The sequence below is a fragment of the Typopeltis vanoorti genome, chromosome 6, assembly GCF_054136105.1.
Source record: "Typopeltis vanoorti isolate ZY-2024b chromosome 6, IOZ_Tvanoo_1.0, whole genome shotgun sequence".
Taxonomy (NCBI): Eukaryota; Metazoa; Arthropoda; class Arachnida; order Uropygi; family Thelyphonidae; genus Typopeltis; species Typopeltis vanoorti.
Genome location: NC_143554.1, coordinates 38,364,864 through 38,381,850, shown reverse-complemented (window position 1 = coordinate 38,381,850; position 16,987 = coordinate 38,364,864). Strand labels below are relative to the sequence as shown.

The 16,987-nt window shown below is 36.7% G+C and overlaps 1 protein-coding gene across 1 annotated transcript in view; it reads right to left on the bottom strand.

The window, feature by feature from the left end:
- LOC150105389 (uncharacterized) overlaps positions 1-16,987 on the bottom strand; it is a 243,796-nt gene that overhangs the window by 20,240 nt on the left and 206,569 nt on the right. The window contains exon 15 of the mRNA XM_090393946.1: positions 9,806-10,020. Coding sequence (XP_090250072.1) covers positions 9,806-10,020 — 215 coding nt within the window. The remainder of the gene's footprint in view (positions 1-9,805; positions 10,021-16,987) is intronic.

The window sequence follows — 16,987 nt, the reverse complement described above, 5'->3', positions numbered from 1 at the left end:
TATCTCATTTAGGGATTGAATGTCTCTAATTTCATGTTTGCAGACTAACACTAAACCCAAGAATTTAGCTTGGAGGAGATTCATATTTGTTATGCTCTGCATTGAAACCAGAAAAGGCTCTCGTGGTGAGGCTTGATTGTTAAGTAAAAAAATGTCTGATCACTAGCAAGTAAACCTTCAATTTTGAATTCTGCACTACAAGCAGTATTTGGAAAGAATCCCATACGAAGAAGAAGATCAGTGCCCACAAGTAAGAAATATATTCCCAAATTGTAGTAGTGCCCACAGAAGGAGAAAAAAGATGAAACTTACCACTTCATATGCAAGTAGTAATCCCATTCAAAGACTGAACAGAATTATGGCAGATAGAGAGTGGAAGATTAATGATGAAAGATTGGCTTCTCCTGCTCCGAAGAGAGAGAAAGTCGATGCAAAAGAATGAAATATGTCTTAGCCATAGTTTGAGGACTGTACAACGCCCAATCTGATCCTATAACCCCCTAAATTATCACAAGCTTAATAAGCCAAGAGGAAGATGTTCTGAGAGAGAAAAGCAAACCCAGGCTGTCATGGTGTTAAGAACTATCATTACAAATACTCACTTACATCAGTGGGAGCGAGACCTACAGAGAGAGATCTAAAATCTAATCAGTGCAGAAATCATATTTAGCATATGCAAGAAGCAAAATGGTGTATTACCATACCATTAAAAATACTCTGGATTAGAGAAAGAGAGTTGTAAAAAGTTTTTTTTTGTTAGGTTCCATAATAAATTATACTCTTGGTATATCCTTTACCCAGGCATTAGAAACCTTTGTTTGCTCATGCCTGGGTAACGCTAAAAGTTGGTTTGGATAGTGATCCTTCCTATAATGCATAGCAATACACATCTGAAAGGAAGTGCATTATGGGATAATATGATGTGAAATTATACAATTTCATGCATTATATAACGCATTAAAGATTATAACAAGAATATAATTTCCTGCCTAATATAATCTACTTTGCAATTAAGCAAAAAAACTGTCTATAACCAGGTAAGAAATATTTATTAGCAGCAATGGCAGATTATATATATCAAGTGAAAAAGATATGATTTGGTGTCGAGTAGATGACCAATGAAAATGCAGTGTCGAACAGTTACATAAGAATATAAGCTTCAAGACAGCAAGAGAGATTAGCCCTGTGATCGAAGGAAAATCCTATCATTATGTGGCCATTTGGGGAAGAAAGAATTAGATGAAAATGGGATCAAGTGACTAATGCAGATGAGAGTGAAGTTGTTTAAATCAGGGGCATTTCATCCTGAAAAAGCAAATTTTATTACTGCAGGGTTCAAGCTTTTAGATGTGCATAAGGAGAATGAGATTTGAATAGTAAGCACTCTGGATGGGATCTTTTTTTCCATTATTGTATTGTTTAACTGTTATTGTACCTTTATATCAAGCAATTACCTAGTAATTGCATCTGAGGATTTGACTGTAACGAATATGACCACATTGCCACTAATGTGGTCATATTGAAACTTGGTGAGAGTGATCATAGGATCTTGACTTGGGAGGCGACTAAAGGCGTGGAATTTTCAATTAAGACAAGGTACATGTGGAATTATCGGGCTGGTAAGTATAACAAGCTTAGGAGTTTGATTTGTTCAGTGCAAGGGCTGGATGTTTCATGGGAGGTGGTTAAGAAGTGTTTGCAGGAGGCAATGGCTGACTGTATACCTAGAGTCCGAATAATAAATCAAGTAAGGATTAAATGGATGAATAACACCATTAAGCTTGAGCTGGGAAAAAAGAAACAACTGTGGAGGGAATTTAAGGAGAAAGGTAACCTGCAGGCACATGAACGGTATAAAGCCCAGGCCAAAAGGGTAACAAGTGTGGTAAGAAAAGCAAAAGAGAATCCCAAACAGTTTTTTTCATATGTTGCAAGTAAAAGAAAAAATGTATATGGCAGATTGATTTTAAAGAATGCCAATGGTAGGGAGGTAACCGAATCGATATAATAGAATTACTGAGTGAGCACTTTTGCAAGAGTATAGCATCCAGATGGTGATTGCAGAAATGAAGGAACCAACAGCTTATACGGGAATTGTGGTGAATAGTCTATTACAAAACCTCAATGTCAATTCATCTGCAGGATTGGATGGTATACCAGCTCGTGTCATACGAGAAGCCGCTAAAGAATTATCAGTGCCTTTGACCATTTTGTTTAATTTGAGTCTCGGGTCTGGGTTAGTCCCAAGGGGGTGGAAAGAGGGGAAAATAGTTCCACTGCATAAAGGAGGTTCCAAGACTGCTGTTGAAAATTACTGGCCGATCAGCCGGTAATTTTCAACAGCAGTTGAAAATTACCGGCTGATTGGCTGAATATATGAATTGTTGTCAAGGTCTTTGAGAAAATAGTCAAGAGGAAAATACAGGATACTGTATGGGGGACAGCATGGTTTTGTGAAGGGTAGATCATGCCTCAGTAACTTGCTCACGTTCTATAACACAGTGATGGCTGAACTAGATAAGGGTAATGGGTTTACAGTGATTCTACTAGACCTTACTAAAGCCTTTGATAGGATACCACATGGAATTCTAATCAGTAAATTCTAAACTGTAGCATATGAGAATGAATATAGGGTTGGTGAAATGGATAGATATCAGAGAGTGGTTTATTCAGGAGTAAAGTCCAAAAGACGGCCTGTGACTAGTGGTGTGCCGCAGGGTTCTGTTCTTGGACCACTACTGTTTAATTTGTTCATTAACGATATAGGAAAGGATCTGAGAGGAACTGTGCATCTGTTTGCGGATGATGCAAAGTTGGGTAGAGCAATAGTGAATGCTCAGGATGTCAAAATTTTGCAGGATAATTTGGATAGTTTGGAGGACTGGGCTAAGGAGAATGGATGTCAATTTAATGTGGAAAAAAGTAAGGTTTTGCATTTTGAGGTGAAAAGATTAGCAGCAGTATATAACATTGGTGGAACTGTACTCCAGGGATTTGGTGGGAGTGTTGGTGGATAGGGAGTTGAAGTTTAGGGGACACATCGCAAAAGTGGCAAAATCAGCTCATCAAATCACTTGGTTGCTGAAAAACACTTTAACGAGCAGAAAACAAACAGGTTATTGTTCCTCTGTATCGAGCCTTGATAAGACCCTATCTAGACTACTGTGCCCATATCTGGGCACCAGGGTTTCTTCTCGATAGGGAGGAGGTGGAGAGGATCCAGAGAAGAGTGACCAAGATAATAGCAGGACTATAGAATGAACCTTATGAGAACAGGTTGAAGATTTGTGGGCTGCAGAAATTGGTTGATAGGCGGAAAAGGAGTGATATATGATTGAGACATTCAAATTACTGAAGGGTTTCTATAAGATTAATTCAGAAGATATTTTTGAGAATGGGACTGGTAGTGGGAGGACTAGAAGCCATCCATGGAAGCTTGGTATGAGTGCGGTTAGCAAGAGTGTTAGAGCTAGGTTTTTTACTTGGAGAGTGATAAATGAGTGGAATAAGCTGCCAGAGTCTGTTGTGGGTGCCATGACTGTAAATGAGTTCAAAGTGAAGTATGATAGATACTGTGTGAATGTTAAATAGTTGTTCTTGACATGATGTTGGGCCTCCCTCGATGAGTCTAAGAACTCCTTGGAGCTGCCCATAATAATAATATCAATGACAGTGTCAATGGATTGCATGGGAATATTCAGTTGTTTGCAGATGACATGAGGGGTTATTGTTGGTAGTGCAAATGTAGTAGCCCTGCAAGAGGATTTGAATAAACTAGACCAGATGGACAAATGAATAGTGGTATCAGTTTAATGTGGCTAAATGTAAGGTCTTGAGATGATGTTTGAGATACATTGATGGAAGGCTGCATGCTCTGTTGGGGGAACTGTACTGGAGGATGTGGGAGAGGCAGGGGATCTGGGGGTGATGGCTGATATAAACCTGAAATTCAGGGAGCCTATGGCAAAGGTGGTGAGGATGGCCCGGAGGATTGTTGCAGTAGTGAGAGGGACACTGACTTGCAGAGATAAGAGTTGTCATTCCATTGTATGGGGGACTCTGATCAGACCACACTTGGACAATTGTGCTCGAATTTGGTCCCCAGGATTTGAAGGGGGATGAATTTACCATGGGAGGAGTGCAGAGGCAGATGACAAAGATGGCATCAGGACTGTGATGTGGGTTGTAAGGATAGGCTAGGGGAATGTGGACTGCAGAGTTTGATATATGGAAGAAGGAGAGGTGATACGATTGAGATTTAAATTGTTTAGAGGTTGTTAAAGGGTTCAAAATAAGGAGTTCTTTAGTTCAGTGGAATGAGGGAAATTAGCAAGGTCAAGAGGCCATCCCTGGAAGCAGGCATGTGGGCGCTGCTACGAAGGGCGGCATGGTTCATAAGTTCATTTTTAAGAAACTCTTTGATCAGCCGGCTATTTACAGTTTTGCAGTAGGAGCAGGCTAAATGCTTACCTGCAGTATGTTGTGTCTACTGCAGTCTATCTAAAGTGAAATGGTGAACGGTTTTTATGCGCAGAAACGAATTTTCGTACAAAACATTTGTTGCTAGTTAACCAGTCATATGGTACTCATCTCAGTAGGCTATTGACAGTAGCACAGTGCGGACTATTATTTTGTCTCTGTCGTGTTGTGTAATACTGTATTTTCCGCTGTATAAGACGCCCTTTTTTACCTTAAAAATTCATCTTAAAAATGGGGTGCGTCTTATATAATGAAAGTAAAGATTGTTTCCTCTTTTCAAAGTCATATGCTCACCCTTTTATGTTCCAAGATCTTTGTAGGCGGTAAATGGTACAATCAAATTGACACGCGACCTTCACATGACTTCTAGCGCCTCAATGACTAAGAACGGGGAGTCCCTATTCAAGTAATCAGTATTGAGTTGATGTTGAGATATTTTGTGTTCAGTTTGATATTTCCCCATAGATTTTAGTGATGGGAAAAAACAGGCAACATTCATATACTTCAAGTTACAAATTGCAGGTTGTAAAATATGCAGGAGAACACGGGAATAGGAAGCTGCAAGACATTTTGGACCTCCGCCTACAGAAAAAATGATTAGAACTTGGCATGGTCAGAAGGAGATTTTGTACAACTTGCGTACTGAAAAGTGCGCAAAACGTGGAAAAATTGCGAAGTGGCCAGAACTGGAGACAGAAGTTTTGAAATGGGTGCAAGAAAATCAGCATTGCCATTTCAACAAAAATGATTCGTACACATGCAGTCAAAGTAGCCTGTGAGCGTTGTTTCGGTTTTTTCCAGAAAATTGTATTAAATTTCTTGGGTGCATCTTATACACCGGAAAATACTGTAATTTCTTGTGGGTATAAAATAGAAATGGAATCAAAAATTTACAAAAGTTATCCAGTGCACAAAATCGTAAGCGTCATGCTGTGAAAGAAGCAGATATTAAAAAACAAACTGGGTCTCTTAATAAATTTGTTAAAATATTAAAATATTCTGATGCAGATTGAAAACCAATCGATACATCAGAAATCAGAGTTGAAGAACCGTGCACATCATCCAGTTTGCATGAAAGTACTATTGTAACTATTGAACAAGATGCATGATTTAAGTGAAAAACAGTTAGGAGAAGATTTAGTTGTAGTTGACCACAAAAGTAACACATTGTTAGTCTCTGTAAATTTAGAAGATCCAGGTGAATGGGGAAATATTGATGAAAAATTAAGAGTTGTTTAATTGAAATGGGGCCTGTTCAAAAGAAAAATATAATATCTCCTAGAGACACATATTATAATAGAAAAATGGAAAACGGGGAGCTTGTGCCAAGAACATGGCTCATTTATTCCGAAACTTTATGCAAACTTTTCGCACCTACTGAATCAAGCAGTCTTGTAGAAGGTTATAACGATTGGAGAAATGAAAGTACAACTTTGCATAGACATGAGACTAGTTTAACTCGCATGAAAAATTTCTTAAAATGGAAGGAACTTGATAAAAATTTAAAAAACAAAACTACTATTGATTGCCAGACTCAAAGCATGTATGAAATGGAAAAGAAACATTCGACGAGTGTTTTAGAATGCTTGATTGAAATTATAAAATTCCTTGGTAGCCAAATTTTAGCTTTTCACGGATCATCTGATAAATTATATGATAGGAATAATGCCAATTTTTTAAAATCAGTCTAACTGTTTGCGAAGTTTGATTCCGTTATGGAAAATCTTGAAGCATTTTACTCACCCTGTGAGTAAAATGCTTCAAGACAAAAATATGAACATTACACTTGTTTTAGAATCTATCGAAAACTTAAAAATATTCTTACAAATTTTAAAGAAGTTCTAAAATCGGCAAAAAAACCTCAGTGAAGAGGTGGATGGAGAACAAGAATTTAAAACTGGTACGGAAGTTCAACGACAAAAGAAGACGAGACAACTTTACTACGAGCATCATGATGAAACGCTACAATCGCCAGAAGATAAATTTAGAGTGAATGTGTTTTATACACTTCTAGATGTTGTAATCAGGGCCACCCCTAGGATTTTGCAGCCCCTTCTCCCTTATTTTTCATATAGTTTATGCCAACTTTGCCTCCCCCCAAAAAACTTGCCACCCTGCACCATCTTTAGAGCCAGCCCTGGTTGCAATGTGTTTGTAGAACGTTTTGAACAACTAAAAACATATTATGATAATTTCTTGTATAGATTACTACAAATTAATAACGAAGATTTACAAAAAAATTCTGACGATTTAGAGCTTCTCTTGAAGGATGGCGACAATAAAGACGTAAATGCAATAGAATTATATAAAGAGTTATGTGCTTTCCGGGATATTTGTCGGAAGGATAATTTAAATATTCAAAACCCTTTCGATATTCTTAATTTTAATGTGTCCAATAATTTATCTTTCCCTAACTTTTCAATTGCTTTAAGAATACTATTAACCTTACCTGTTAGTGTAGCAAGCGGTGAACATCATTTTCCAAGTTGAAATTGATTAAAACCTACTTAAGAACAAGTATGTCACAAAAGAGCTTTGTTAGTTTGCTGTTAATAGCTATTGAAAATGATATATGTGCGGAATTAGATGTTAAGACCATTATTTCTAATTTTGTGAATATGAAATCAAAACCCCTAAAATTTTAAGTATATTTATGTAATTTAATTTATTTTCTGTTATTCTGTAAAGATATTATTTTTTGAATACTTATATTAAATGTTCTAACTATTTCTGAATTCTTATCTTATTTTCTCATCTATTTTGAGTTTGTTTTATTTTCCTAAAATATAGTTCCACTTATAAAAAATTTTACAAGTTACTAAGAATTTAGTAACTTGTAAAATGTAAGCATTTTTTAAACTTTAGTTCAAATAAATTTTAACTTTAATTAAAATTCATTTTAATTTTGTTAGCAATTTGGGTCGGTGAGAAGGCTATAATCCCTGTATCATTATATTCAATGATTAAAGTGAAGTGGCTTTATCAAAATTTGCTTTAACTTTTGAGAATTTTTTGAATATTCGGGTGTTTAACGATTATCATGCCTAATCAACACCCCCGGCTCGTTACATTTAGCGAACCAACGTGTGGCTGTTCTGTCAAATAATTTAAATTTTTATTATTGTAAAAGAACCACACATGCCCGGATCGTTACAGGGGTGCTTAGATAGAAATTGCATGCGGGCGGCAAAGACCCTAGCGACGGTTCTGCCTGGAAGTTACGAAAAGATGTGAGCAAGAGGGTGGGGTGGAATGCATTGCCTGATAAAGTGGTGAAAGCATGAGTGGTCAATGAGTTTGGGTAATGGTATGATGAACTTTGTGCTTTTTGGGATAGGCCTCTCACGATGAGTCGAGTGACTCTGTGGAGGCCTGAATCATAATAAATGCAACAGAGCAGACTTTTACAAACATCCATGCCCATGGTGGTTGGTTGGAGAGCAGGTATGTGAACCACTCAGCCTGTCGTGTGTTTTAAGAGAATGTGCTAAAGCTCCATTGACTTGGTTTTTCAGTGAAAGTCTAAGAGCAGTAGCACAATGCCAGTTGTATTTCTTCATAGTTGAGATTTTAGAGAGAGATCATATACAGCATTGGGCACAATGCTGTATATGAAGTGATGTTATTTGAAAAGATCAGCAAGGGTTTATTAAGGATGCTCTTGTTGTTCCAGTAATCTGATTGCCTTTTAGAGCAGGTGATGAGGGGAAAGGCATATACTGTTTTTTTTTTTTTTTTTTTTTTTTTTTTACAACGTACCACATGATATGCTGCCTGATAGATACCAGACAGTTGCATATGAGAATGGAGTATCAAAGAAGCCAAAGGTCACCAGTAGGGATCAGTACTGGGCCTCTACTGTTTAACTTTTATATCAATAATATTGAGTGAATATCCCCTGCAAGCCACTGACATTAATAGGTGATGTAGTGCTGATGTAGCTGTCCTTCTGAAGGATTTAAATAAGCTGAACAATGATATCAGTTTAATGCAACTACATGTTGGAAGGTCTTGAAATTTGGGATCCTCTGATGGGAGGGTGCATACTCTATTAGTAGAACAATACTAGAAAAGGCAAAGGATCTTTTGACAATTAATGAATGATAGAAACTTGGAGTTCAGGGGGACATATTACAAAAGTAGTAAAGGTAGCTCAAAGGACTGCTGCAATAGCGAGAAGAAAATTAACCAACAGATATAGAAGAGTGGCAATTCCATTGTATAAAGCTCTGATCAGACCAGAACTGTGCAATGGTAGTTATGAGGACAGAAGATAAAAAAAAAGGTAATATGATATGACTAAGGTAGTTACAGGGTTGACACTGCAGAAGATCTTTTGTATGGTAGAACAATGGGCTATCCCTGGAATTTTTTTTTTTTTTTTTTTTTGGCATGAAGGATAGCTGGACCATAGAATGCATTGCCTGATAGGATAACAAGAGCATAAACAGTAAATGAGTGGTATGATACTGTACTAGACTTCTAAGATGTGCCTCCCACAGAGTGGGGTTGTAGTTTTAATATCAATGAGTGCAAGGTGTTGCATTTTGGAGTACATAAATATAAGGTTATGTACTATATTGATGGTGCCATACTGCAGGAAGTGGATGAGATTAGAGATTTGGGAGTGATGGTTGATAGTAGACTGAAGTTTAGAGGGTATATTGCCAGTGTTACAAAGTTTGCATATCATACTGCTGCTATGATAATAAGTACTCTAATGTGCAAGGATAAGGAAGTGGTTGTACCACTGTATAAGGCACTGGTCAGACCACACTTGGACTATTGTGCACAGATCTGGTCATCTGGTTTTCAATGTGATGTGGAGACATTGGAGGGGTCCAGAGATGAGTGGCTAGGAAGAGAGATTGAAGAAATGTGGATTGCAGAGTTTGGTGGATAGGAGGAAGAGAGGTGATATGATAGAGACATTTAAGTTAGTGAGAGGATTATAAAAAGAGTAGAAGGTAAAAAATGAAGAACCAGAGGTCATTCCTGGAAGTTATGTAAAAGTGTGGTGAAGAAGAGTGTGAGGAGTAGATTTATTACATGGAGAATTGTCAGTGAATGGAAAGCATTACCAGAATGTGTTGTTAATGCAAGGAATATTAAGATTCTATATGATAAATATGTTGTCAGTTGAATGAACCTCCCATGATGAGTGTAATAATAATGTTAATTCAATATGACATCACAGAATGCTAATGTGATACTATTTTTATTTTTTTATATTACTAAATTCCATTTTACAGCATATATATAACACAGAAATATCTATCTTTGAAACTTCAAATGCACTTAATTCAATAAAATTAGGATAACTTACTTGGGCAACTATAGTACTGAGTAGTAAGAAACCCCAGAGACTGAAGAAGGTTTGCGGACTATGCAGTCCCAACATGGGGTAGGAAATTATATGAAAAGTAGTAGGAAGAGCAATGACCAAAGGCAATTCTCCTACCATCTTGGCAATATAATAAGCTGACAACCTATATGCACCAGATGCCCTTTCTTTATTTATTACTTCTCTTTCAGGTGGAACTAGTGATTAAAAAAAATTGGTAAGATTAGTTATAAGAATATTTTTATAATAGAAAGCACAAAGTTTTTCTTTAAATTAGCTTAATAATAATACTATTATTACAAAATAGGAGTATTGGATGATGTACCATCTTTTAGAGAATGACTCTATAATGGAGCTTATTCAGAAAACATTTCCATAAATAAACCTCCCTTTTACAAATGAAAATATAGGCAGCATGCTTTTAGCTCTAATTTTTTTTTTTTTGTCTGAAATAGTAGACTGCATGTTCCTAACCTTAACTAGTACTTATTTGTACAAACTTGTGTGCGAGTGTTCTGCAGTTGATTTAACTGCATTGACAGATTACAAACCCAAGTTTCTTCTGTAGTAAAAAAAAAAAATCTATAGCTTGCAGTATTTGCAAAAGCTGTTACCTCTTCTTCTTTAGCCTCTTTCCATCCACTGCTAGATATAGGCCTTCTCCTTTCCACTTCTGTCTGTTTTTAGCTTAATTCAGTGCTTAATTTTCTATACTTTCATCTGGCCAGCTCATCACCACTTACATGCTTTACAACTTCTACTCCAGTCACATCTCTAATCCAGTACTTCTTATTCTATCCCTTTTTGTTATGTGGAACATTCTTCTTTGACCACATGCAACCTACCTTTCTGTTTTTAGTTATTGCCCATGTCTTCTCTCTTCTTATGTAATAATAAACAGCACAGAATTACTGTTATGTTACTACAGTTCAAATAAAAAAAAAACGAATTTCTTGCTTAAATACCTATTTATTTTGAACATCACGTTAAATTTTTACTCTCCATGGTTATAGATTCTTCATGTTCAACTTTATATTTCAGATAGGCAATAACAAATGTGCTGAATTATCTGGCTGATAACTGGGTTTTTATTGGTCGTAATATTACAGGAAATAATTAACCTACTAGTTTCGTATTAAACAAATGTGTGGCACAAAAAAAAGGACCAAAAATTGCTTTTCTCTAATTTCCATCCTATTACAGAGACCCTGTATCCAATCTTTATCAGTAGATTTTCAAGAAAAATCCTAATCTTCTTAAGCCTCATGATATCACAGGATGGCTTATAAATCTATTCTTACTACATGGAGCCTATCTACTCTGCTCTCTTAAAGACAAAATCTCTTCTACAAGCATCCCGGGGTTTATCAAATTCCCTGCTCATGTGGCTTTCATATTATTATTATTCCTGACACCTCCAAGGAGTCTGAAGACTCATTGTGGGAGAACACCTACAACTGTCTCAACCACTACACTGAACCTCTACTACAAATCATCTCCACCACCACAACTGGTATTCTGTCTGTAAATTGCGTGTGTTCTGGAGGGCCGATTTGTCTGTATGCGGGATGAAAAACCGAGTTTCCGGGAGGAAAACCCTGCTACCTCCATATGAGATCGGCTAACTAATTTTTATAGACAACTTCATTACTTGTCAGATAAAAGAATCAACTATGGTCATCTTTTCTCATAGCATCTTTAATAAAAATCAAGGAATGATCCAATGTGATATTTGGAAATCTCTTATTACATCCTTTCAGTTGCCATATTTCAACTTTTAACCAAACAATGCTGGATAGTGAGAGACTTCTGTTCCCCCCTCCCTCTCCATGGGCTTCCATTATTCATACAAGCTTTGCTTAGTAATGTTTTTAGTTTACAGTTGCTAACCTTACAAATGTATTTTATGTATTTACCCTGATGAAGCCACATGCTTTTTTAAGTGGCAAAGCTAGTAGGCTAATTGTTTTCTAAAATATCATGACCAAAAAAACCCAGTAGTTTTCAACATTGAACTTTACTAGTCTAAATTCTACTTATAAGCATAAAGCCAATATAATTTTTATTAAAATGCTGTTCCAGAGAGACCTGTGAAAATTCACTTATAGAAGACTATATATTGTTATATAATTAAAGGAAGATAGGTAAATATAAATTTTGTTGTTGATTCTTTAATTGCCAATAAACTTACAAATGATCAATTTATGTTTCTTGGCTTCTTTTTATTCAGAAAGGAAACAGATTCCATTAGTACTCTTGGTAAAATAATCCATAACGTGTGCTAGTTCAAATGACAACTATCATATATCTTTTCAGCAGCTACAGTATTAAAATATAGTCACCTAATTATAGGTGTGTTATTGTAGTGGGCTATGGGATTTTCAGTAGTTCATGGTAATAGGAACGAAGTATAGAGGTCAATGATTTGCTCTCTGGATGAAAACAATTACAATAACTTCATAAAAGATCAAAGCATCATAATTTATTTTAATATGTCAGAATCATTTTCAAAAGTATTGCACAATGCAGTAGCAAAGACTGCTTAAATCTTTAATATGGTTCCGTACTGATGTGACAATTATTAACTCATTTAGTTATAAAAATGTTATATAACTAATTAATTATACAGTCAACTATCACTATAGAAGATCTAGGGCTATGCAAATCATCTGTTTTAGTATATTTCCTTTAGAATAGCATTGTACTCATGCTATTTTCAAGCACTATTATCAAAGTATGGGGCTCTGATCAGAACTTTTGGTTAGGTTTTTTTTATCATGAGTTTATTTTAAGAAACTATTTAAAACAATGAGAGTCAACCTGTATTTAATGTAAAAGATGCCACTTACTCTGCTGATCTAATTTTCAATCCAATAACAAAGAATGCGAGTTGCTTAAGAATACAAGCACTAGCAATATCAGAATAGTTTATAAGAAATTTCTGCTTGTTCATTCCTACTAAGCCTGAAAGTCATATTTCATTATTACACTAGGCCTGCTGATACATCTTATTTCCAACAATGCCCCATGGCTACAACTCCTCAGATTATTTTATTGTCCAAGACTTACAGAGACCTTAATTGGCTTGAAAAAGTTTCATGCCTCTTCTCTAGAACAGTGTTTCCCAAACTTTCAGTAATACTGGCATATCCCTTCTTATTCAAAGGACAGGTTGAATGAAATATAACATGAATCATTAAATGTAGATGTTGTAAAGGTATTTATTTATTTTTAATTGTTTCACATGTTCACACGTTTTTATAGTTATCTTATAGATATATGGCAACAAACATTTTGTTTAAAACTTCCTTTAGCTTTTTTTAATTACTGAAAAATCAATTACAGAATAGACTTCACTTAGCCTTGTACCTCTCCCATCCCACAACTTTGGGAAACACTGCTCTAGAACAAAATTCCTGGATTATCTACCCATTAACTCTACCATCTTTTGTGGGTGAAATTCACATAAAAATCACCAATAATTTCCCACAATTCCATTGAGTAGATATCATCTTGGTTACCCTTCAAATCTTTTCAAATGTCTCTCTATCAAACCCTGGTGACAATATCTAAGCTCAACAATCAAAGTGTGGTAATAATGTGTAGGTCTAAAAGTTTTCTCTTTAACATTGCAGTCATCTAATGTGATAATTTAACCACCTTAGCAGCGAGACATTTGACTCTGTCTCCCGACCTCTCATCATGGTCTCTAGCTCTAATGACTACATGCAGAAAATGCCCATTAAAATAAAATAATAGTCTATAGGTGGTCTAAAACACTTCATTATACACAATTGAAAGTCATTATAACTGTTCAAATCAGCCTACAAAGATTCTGTATCAATATAACCTATATCCCTTATCACTGCAGCCCCTCTCCCCTTTGCATCAGAGCAAAGAACGGGCTATTATCCTCTAGACCAGTGAATTTCAACTTTCACCTCTCAGGAACCGCAATTTGCTACTAGAAAGACTTTGTGGTTGCAGACAAAACTCTTCTTTTTTTTTTTTTTTTGTAGATTAGGTTGAGCAAATTAAGTTGAGTCAAATTATATCAGAGATGGAGGTAGGACAAAATACTTGAAAATGTGCTATGAATGTAGTATGTATGCATGTGAAGATATTGTGGATATTTATGTACAGAGGATGAATAAGAGAAAAAGAACAAATGTGGGTATGTAGGAAATGCGGTATTCTGATGGACCATGAGATTTGCTTAAATATGAGTAGGGAAAATGGCATCATAACTAACATGGCAGTTGAAGATTGTGTAGAAGTGATAGTAAGAATAAAGTTCAATTGGCAATAAAGCAGATGATAATGAAAAACACAATGCAATTAATAGTAAGGTGAATGATAATGAAAAAAAGATGCAAGATTTGGTGGATGTGGAGTGAAATGAAGAGAGTTGGAAATATGTACGGAGGAGCAAAGAAGACCAAAACAAATTATGTCAGTATGAAAAAGGTAACAAAAGACTCAAGAGTGGTGTTGTGTGGTAAATGAGAACAGGCACAAGGTTTGTTTTCCTGGAGGTAAAATGAATAGAGTGATTGAGGCACTGGATATGAAGGGTAAGCAAGCAAAGGAGTTGGTAGTAGGGACAAATGACTTGATTGGATATCAGAACTTGTTGAAAAGAATAAGTGATAATAGTGTGATTGGAAAGGTAGGACAATCATGAGGTTGAGGGCAAGAATCATGAATATGTTAGCAGAAATGTGTGGAATGAATTTGAAGGAAGAATTGAACTTTTATTATTTTATTTCTATGAGGTTTCTCCCCCCCCCTGGTTCCTCGCCTATCCCTTAGGACTGGTTGAGCCCTCCTAGTGAGGGATTAAGTATGTATTTATGACTGTAGATCCACATGTTTCATGGGCCAGTTTGCCTGTTCTGAGGAATGAAAAACCCGAGTTTCCTGGTGAAAAAACCCTCTACTTCCATATGAGACTGGCTAACTCGCCTTTAGTCAAAAGAGACCAGATAAAGGTTCCTCACATCATGGATAGGAATCGATCCCAGGTCCTTCCAACCAAAGGGCTTTGTCTATACCGATTGAGGCTCTAGAATTGAACTGTATAAGAATGATGGACTGCATTTGAATGATTTTGGTGTGAGTCATTGGGAGGGACTAACTGCTGCTGAAAGGGAGAGCAATGAGTGCAGAGAATGAATCTGAGCAAGATAGAAGCAATGTGAAAGAGTTGGAGAGCAAGGAAGGAGAGATTCAAGTGGTGCTTATGAATGAAGAAGTGGGTAGCATGAGAGAACAAGTGTGCAAGACAAACAGGGAACACAGCATGAAAAAGATCAATGTTCCAAGAGGATGTCAGTGACCTGGGATGCAGGGAAACCGTTGGATTTGAAGAAGGTTCTAGGATGATTAAAGAGAAATGGCTTGAGGAGAGTATGAAGAAGTCACATCAGATGAATGCTAGAAGTATCAGAAACCAGAGAAATTAAGTAGTTGCAATGACTGAGTTTGATCCAAAAATTGTTGGAGTAAGTGAGATATGGTTGGATGACATCCTGACAGGAATAGAGATGGAAGAATATGATGTATTTTGTGAAGATAGAAAGGGTAAAAATGCAAGGTGGAGTGCTATTGATGATAGAAATAGTGATAATCATTTTGAGGTAGAACGGTGTGAGATAGAGGTAAACAGAATGAAATACTTTGTTGGATTGCAGGTAGTGACCGGGAAATGAATAAGCAAATTAGCCAAGCAAGAGGATGATCAATATGGGTGATTTTAATTACAGCAATATAGATTGGAGTGACAAGATAGCAACTAGAAATAAAAAAATTAGTTTTTGAGGGACAACTCCCTCAGGCAGTATTATTATTATTATTCAGGCCTCCAGTGAGTCAAAAGACTCATTGTGGGAGGTCTTTCCTAGGAAACACAAAATCTATCATACCACTTCTCATTGACCGTTCTTGCTCTCACCACTCTATCAGGCAATGCATTCCATGGTTCAACCACCCTCTATGCAAACAAACCACTCCTCACAGCTTCCTTTCGTAGCCATCAGTGATGCTCCTTGTCATCGCTCCAAGTGAAAGAACTCCCCAGTGTCAATTCTGTAACTACCTCTGAAAAGTCTCAACCATATCATCTCTCCTTCTATCTATCAAACTCTGCATTCCATATTCCTTTAGCCGATCCTCATAATTAACATTGCACAGTCCTGAAACCATCTTTGTTATCTGCCTCTGTACCCTTTCCACAGTTAATTTATCTCTTGCAAATCCTGGGGACCAAAAATTCAAGAACAAGTATGGTCTGATCAGAGTCTTATACAATGGAATGATAACTCTCTTATCTCTGTAGATCAGTGTCCTTCTCAGTATTGCAGCCGTTCTCTGGGTTACTTTCACCACCTTTGCAATATGTTCCCTGAATTTCAGTTTTCTATCAATCACCACCCCGAGATCTCGTCTCCCCTATCTCCTCCAGTGTAGCTCCTCCAATCAAGTATGCAGCCTCCCATCGATGTATCCCAAACTTCAAGACTTCAAAAATTTGGTGAGATAAAAATGGGAATAGAGTGACTGATGCAGAGGACATAGTGCAGTTGTTCAATGAACACTTCATTGGAGTATTTCATCCTGGAGTAATAGGTTTTAATACTAGAGGGATAGGGCAGTTTAGAGGTGCAAGAGGAGAGTGTGTTCCAAATACTAAGTACTCTGGATGTCAGTAAAACTGTGGGACTGGATGGTATTTCACCACGGGTTTTGAGAGAATGTGCTAAAGAACTGACAGCTCAGTTGACCTAGTTTTTCAATGAAAGTCTGGCTATGGAAAAGGTACCCAGGGAATGGAAGGAAGGTAAGATTGTGCCATTGCATAAGGGCAGTAGCCAACTGGAAGTGTCTAATTATAGGCCAGTTTGTGTCATCAGCCTAGTTTTTAAGGTCTTGGAGAAATTAGTAAGGGACCATATACAGCGTTGGGTAGATGAGGCGTAATGTTATCTGTCAGAATCAACATGGATACACCATACACAGAGAGTTGTGTATGGTGGGGCAATATCAAGGAGGCAGAAGGTTACAAGTGAGGTTCCACAGGGCTCAGTATTGGAACCTGTATTGTTCCTTTATAGCAATGACATTTTCAATGGATTGCAAGGGGATATTCAATTGTCTGCAGATGAT